Raw genomic sequence first — 6,435 nt, 5'->3', positions numbered from 1 at the left:
CCGCATTTCTATTTATTAGAAACGGTTTTTTCTTTCTTGTTTTTAATTCAAGCTGACAATTGTTTCTTGTTCGAACTGATCATTTATTTTTTAATTCAAATTGATCATTGTTTTTAATTTGATCTGATCATTGTTTTTAATGCAAAAACCAATTTTTTAATTCAAACTGATCATTATCTTTAAAGATTGCAAATTATAAGGTAGACTTCTCTAACCTTTTGGCTGGTGAACTTTCTTCTATCTATCATAAGAACTGATACAACAGATTCGTTTGAATTGTTGCTCACAAAAAAGGGCTACTCTTGCTTTACTTAGTGTTACGGAAAGTACTACAAAGATTACTATAAGATTTGTGAACTCAAGGCCGTACATAAGTTGTACTGATCCACATGGGAAGATTTGATACGTACACCTTATGGAATCATACAAGATACAATTTTTTTCATCTTTTTTATGCCATAACTACACATCAGCAAGTCTAGCAGTGCCACCTCTCGACATAGTCTCCTTTGCGCTAGTTACCAGTCTTGTTCCTTGGCGAAGCCTCAATCCCTATAAGATCAAAAGGGAAGGCATGAGAGAAAGATAAATGGAACACTACTTGTGCAGTTTGATACTTTTTTGGCATCCTGTAGTGGTTATAATCCTCTAGTTACAAACATTTCGATAAAAAAATCGTGTATTTTGCTACAGATTACATTACTTGAGAATTTTTGTCTGTTTTCAACTTTAGGTCATGGAGAACCAGTAAGTTCTACTACTGGTGTAGGCCAAGTTCGAGGACTTTGCTGGCGACAAACTATGACAGTTATCCAGCGGCACCAATAACCTGAAATGTTTTTTCCTAAAAGAATATCATGCATCATGATTCAGAAGACATACAGTAGCTACACACAGACATACAATAGATTTTTGTAGCAACACATGCACCAAACTTACAGAATTTTTCTTCAACTTATTTTAGGTGATTGCATCAGTACTAGTATGATTGGAAAAAAATTGTTCATATTTGTAGCAACACACACACGAAACTACAGAATTTTATGGAAATGCACTAGTTCTGATTTTTTAAACTCCTCCAATGGTAGCACATGAACTGACCCAGGACACCAACAACGGCCCTATTTTTGAACTTTTTGGTTTTGCTTGAACTTTTCCTTTTCTTTTTCTAGAACTTCACAAAATATGATAAATGTACTTTCAGTACATTTTTCTTTGTAAATATTCCCTTTTACTGTGCACGGACTATTTGATTTAATTTTCATAAGGGAACTTCTCGCGCGAACGCACATGAACTGATTATAATTTATCTCAAGCACCACAGAGGAACCAAAATGAAATTCTTTCTTAATTTAGCTGAAAATAGAAACAACAAAAAATAAGCTTCTTTGGCTCATGCATTATTGCAAACACCTACTATGCAACACAGGTGTCATAGCCTAAATCGAAATACCGATGAAGAAGTCATCGAACCAACCATCTTGTCTAGGAGATGCAGGGGCGATGATGGGAGGAAAGAAGTTTACCTTGGCGGCGGCGCTATGTCACACCGGTCAGTGCAGCGAGCGGAAGGGAGAGGTACAATGGTGGAATGGGCTTTAGGCGCCGGCTGGATCTTGCTCATCCCGATGCGAGGAGGAAGGAGGAGGGTTGGGGCGGCGGGCCTCGTCGGCGGGTTTGGGCACGTCGTCGGGGAGGTGGTGGTCCTTCGCCAGTAGGCGCCGTGCCATGGCGACGCTGGTTGGGTCGGGTCCTGCAGGAAGAGACAACATGCAGATATAAGCAAAATGAACTACCAAAATTTCCCAACCAGTACTGCAGATACAAGTATTATAGTCCCAAAGGAACTACAAACTCTTTTTCTCTCTGAAACAAGCAAGATTCACACAAACATCCTACATTTCTAGCATCTGAAGTTACTTGTCATGAACTGATAGATTTACACAAGTAGACCAACCAATGGCGAAATCTACTAACCGTTTTTAATAGAATCAGTAATTTGGTACACGTTGGGGATTCATGCGTTTCGTCGTACTGAATTTAATAACCAAAATGCAGATTCATACAAAAAACATCCAAAAAGAAGTGAAAGCACCTAGGTGGAATAAAGTTGAAGCCGACAACCATGGACAGCTGGTCGCGACGAACTCAACCACCCTGATGCCATGGGGTTGGACTGAGGACGTCACACATGCGCCCTTGACGACGGCAAAGAGCGCGGGAGACTACAACTACCAACACTACAAAAACACATATCGACTCTGTAGCCAGAGACTACAACACACACACCCATTCCTGAATTGCAAATTTGCAAAACATATTTTCATACTACATCAAGGTGCTATCTCTGCACTTATAAACTTTATGGAAGGTGAACTCACGATTTTTCTTTTTGAACTTTGTTTCTTTTTTTCTCCGAACTGATACAAACTTCCACCACGTACTTGTGTGATTTTATTTTTGAAAAACACAAGACAAGAGCTGTATTTACATCATCGATACATTTCCAACCATTTCATTGCTGGAAAGCAAGCAAACATCTTTGTCCTATTTATATAACCCAACCTTTTTTTGTAGAAGTGAATCACATAATAGAGAAAAAACTAGAAGCTGGTCATGAATAGTGTTATAAGTTTAGTGCACACATGAGAAGAAATAGAAAATACGAGTGGAGCAGCAACAGTACGGATATGTAAGAGTTCTAGAATTTCATAAAAATGAAGTAGCTTGATCTGGCTAGTACTACTATAACTAGATACATGTAAAAGTTAAGTGACAACAAGTTCAAAAGAAATTTGGAAAATGAAACTGAATTGATGGGCTTACTTCATGCATTAAATTGTACATCATAGCATCTTGTCTGGACGTACACGAAGGAGCCGGCGGGCTGCACGTCGAGCCACGCTGTGCAGAGAATTGATGTCGAATGATTCAGTCTCGGCGGGCTTGGAGCATGCCATTGCTGCAATCAGAATTTTTCACCATTGATTTCTGAACAATAGGTACAATAATCACCAAAAGTTGGACTAAAGCTCTAGGAATTTTAGCTCAAAGAACAAACACGTTTAAGTTTTAAGGTGAAACATAGTTTAAACGTTTGATTTTCTGCATAAGGAAAATCATAGAAGCAACATAGTTCGACTACTGAATGTTTTGGGTTCTTTTATGTACCCTTTGTTATCTTTTTGTGAACTCCAAATCACAATTACAATCACAACACACACATGTACTACACAACAATATGCATTTGTACTGTCCATAACAACGAATTAACCCAAACCAACTAATTTATTAAGGCAACAATTTTTAAACTTGGTTTGAGCTTTGTTTCTTCCCATTTTTGAACTTGTGCAGCATGTATACCTGAACTTGTGACAGATAGTTTTTCTTTTGCTTTTTATAAGATGAACTAAAAAAACATAAAATGGTGAAGTGAAATGTTTTGAACCTCCAGGGAGCCTCTCGACGAACTGGAGTTCGTGTATACCAGGAGGAGGAGGAGCAGGAGAAGCTGATGGCGCATCTCGAAGTACATATAAAGCCCATTAAAGAAAGAATCAGCTTTTTTGGTGACCTAAACTGATGCATAGCAGCACAAGTGCAGAATTCTTCGTAGGCATAAGAACAAATACGTAGAGTGCACATATAATAGTTCATGATTTCATCAATACTTAAGGTTTATGAACTGAAAAGAACGCAAAAGGTGAACTGAAAATCAAATAGAAGTTGTATTCAATATAAGGGCAAAAGAACCACACAATGATATTTATCCTCTCCCATCTTATTTATCTTGTGTAGTTCTCGCTATACTAATGGAATGAGGTGTTGAGCAGTAACTAAAATCATCAAATAGACAACCCACTCAAGCGTCCTCCATGAACAGAATTAGGATATTACTATTACAACCAAACAAAAATCAATCCTACAGCACACATAAACCGTGATGTCAGGAGCTACAACAAATCAGAATGCACAATGGACTTCCCCTGCCTATCTAACATTTTTGTTGCATTATCTCTTCTGGGTCTTACTATCAGTTCTACACCTCAAGATAAGTCAGGCAACTCCAAGCTTGCTTTCGCAACATTGGATTAGACACGTATGTTTAGTGCTAATTAATTACCTGATGATTTGAGCAGCTGATGGTTGAGGCTTTGATTTCTTTTTCTTGCACGATAGTGGGTTTGGGCCCTGCAGAAGGAATATCAAATGTTAATGGTGCCCACTATATCATAACAAGCAAATATAGCCGTGCTCATGCATATGACGAATATCTGAAAAACAGTAGACGAAGATACAACCTTTGCTCTGTTCGTCAAGCAATTACAGCTAGTGGTCCGCAAGCAATTTCAGAACACCATGCAATTTCAGCTAGTGAAACATGTGATGAAGAACTGAACTCAAAAAACAAGATTTTTGGAGATGGAAGAAGGCGTCGGACGTCGGGTGAACCTGCTACCCCTACTCCTGCAGACTGACGGCTCCAGTGAAGTGGAGCTGATGGAGGCGGGGTTCAAGAGCAGCGGCTGGGTGCACCGGGGTTTGGCCGCTGTAGGGGGATATGCTACCCCTACTCATGCGGACTGGCGGCTCCGGTGAAGTGGAGCTGATGGAGGCGGGGTTCATGAGCAGCGGCTGGGAGCGCCAAGATTTGGCTATATAAAGATGAAGTGCACATCACATTAAAGGTGAACTAAAAATCTTCCTAGCAACCTCGTCCTATTCCATTACTCATAACATGATCTATAGAAAGACCTACATCCCAAATAAAATACATGCAGAGATGTAGTATAGCAACATACCAGAGGGCGGCCAATGCCACTAATGGTGGACGCTGAAGTAGTGGCACAGTCAGTGGAAGTCCCAGGTTATTTGTAGAAAAAGTTTGAGAGAAATATCACCGTAATTAGTCTCTGAAAGCTATCTTCAGAACTGTTCACAAGGATGCCAATGATGAACTGAATCATTTAGTTTTGTCTTCTCCCCTCATATCAGAATCAAGAGTAGCAACAATTCAATTAAAAAAATGATAGTTCATGAATTTGTGCTAACCAAGAAAACCCATCAACACATGGAATGCCTCGGTGAACTGCACTCACTCAGTCCCCAAAATCAAAAAGAAATTACAGAGGCGAGAGAAAACAAGAGAAAAGCATCTGACCGCTGCGTTGTTTAACGGCAACATTGGTGAAGCTGCTATTGTCGAAGGGGATCAAGCCCGTCAGTTCAATCAGTCTATGGACGGTCGGAAACGGGCTTGAAGCAGGACGGAGGCGACCACACGCGGGGGAGGCCACGGTCCCTATGTGAAGCGACGAGGTCGAATCTGTGACCTGCAGCCGCGGGAGGCCGCGACCTGCAGCCGAGGGAGGGTGAGACATGTAGCGGGAGGGTGCGTTGCGGTGGGAGCTCGGGCGGGGCGGCGCTACGCGGTGGGAGGCCGGGCGACGCGGAGGAAGGCCGAGCGGGGCGGCGCCGCGCGATGGAAGGCCGGGCGGGGCGGCGCGGCGCGGTGGGAGGCCGGGCGGGGCGGGGCAGCGCGGCGCGGTGGGAGGCTGGGTGGGGCGGCGCGGTGGAAGGTCGGGCGAGATGGGGGCGGCGCCGTGCAAGGTCGGGCAGGCGTCGCGGCGCGGTGCGGTGGGAGGATAAGGTCGAGAGGTTGGGGATGACGTGCTCGGGACAATTTTTTGTTTTAAGCTTGGGCCGTTCGACATTTGCGGATCGCTCGTCTATATAGGGCGCAGCCGGTAACAGAATAGTCCAGCCCTATATATATATATATATATATATATATATATATATATATATATATATATATATATATATATATATATATATATATATATATATACCCAAGGATGATTTTGGGTTTGCGAGGCAGGTGGCACAAAGTTATGCATTATGTATTTAAAGTTTTAAACATCCCTAATATTCCTACATATATTCGGCCACTTCCAGGTGGTTCTTGACTTCTGGCCCCTCTCATCGATCTTCGACGACGTGCCTAACAGTGGGCCCGCGCAGTCAAAGTTGTGCATTGAAATTTTGAACATCATAGATCATCCTTTTCACTCATATATATTTGGGCCACATGCTGGTGTGGCTGTCTTCTGACCATCTCTAACGTTTTTTTGCTGCAAAGACTCTGATGACGCTCAACGGACACGGGTATAATATCTTAACCGTGTGCGATACAAGTGCACTGTGAATCACCACGCCTGCGCAAGCGCGGGCAAAGGTGGAGGTACTGGCTCAACCGTGTGCAATGCAAGTGCGATGTAAAATCACCACGACCGTGCAAGCGCGAGCAAAGGGTGGAGGTACTGGCTTAACCGTGTGCGATGCAAGTGCGCTGTAAAACCACCACCTGTGCAAGCTAAAGGCGGGTAAGTTTATTTGGAAATTAGAACGAACCGTGTGCGATAGACCAGCTAG

General features: G+C 42.4%; 1 protein-coding gene across 48 annotated transcripts; it reads right to left on the bottom strand.

Moving 5' to 3' along the window:
- Positions 1 to 216: 216 nt before the first annotated feature.
- Positions 217 to 5,724, bottom strand: LOC123123643 (wiskott-Aldrich syndrome protein homolog 1). 48 transcript variants are annotated; one of them, XR_006460802.1, is made up of 8 exons: positions 5,162 to 5,706; positions 4,902 to 4,932; positions 4,803 to 4,834; positions 4,124 to 4,655; positions 3,449 to 3,511; positions 2,827 to 2,962; positions 1,527 to 1,753; positions 217 to 552 (listed from the first exon to the last, which is right to left on the bottom strand). XR_006460802.1 is itself a non-coding variant. In XM_044544203.1 (7 exons), the coding sequence occupies exons 1-4, from the start codon at positions 5,712 to 5,714 to the stop codon at positions 2,828 to 2,830; spliced, it is 831 nt and encodes a 276-aa protein (XP_044400138.1). In that variant the 5' UTR covers positions 5,715 to 5,724; the 3' UTR covers positions 217 to 552; positions 704 to 829; positions 1,527 to 1,753; position 2,827. The 48 variants fall into 48 exon arrangements, 7 of the variants coding, with proteins under 7 accessions (XP_044400138.1, XP_044400153.1, XP_044400130.1 ...); XR_006460798.1 differs by having other exon boundaries at positions 4,124 to 4,371; positions 4,453 to 4,655; positions 4,902 to 5,705; XR_006460784.1 differs by having other exon boundaries at positions 3,449 to 3,523; positions 4,124 to 4,191; positions 4,302 to 4,371; positions 4,453 to 4,655; positions 4,803 to 5,704.
- Positions 5,725 to 6,435: the final 711 nt, after the last annotated feature.

Source organism: Triticum aestivum, chromosome 1B, assembly GCF_018294505.1.
Source record: "Triticum aestivum cultivar Chinese Spring chromosome 1B, IWGSC CS RefSeq v2.1, whole genome shotgun sequence".
Classification (NCBI taxonomy): Eukaryota; Viridiplantae; Streptophyta; class Magnoliopsida; order Poales; family Poaceae; genus Triticum; species Triticum aestivum.
The sequence above is the reverse complement of the archived record's forward strand: the minus strand, read 5'-3'. Positions and strand labels throughout refer to the sequence as shown.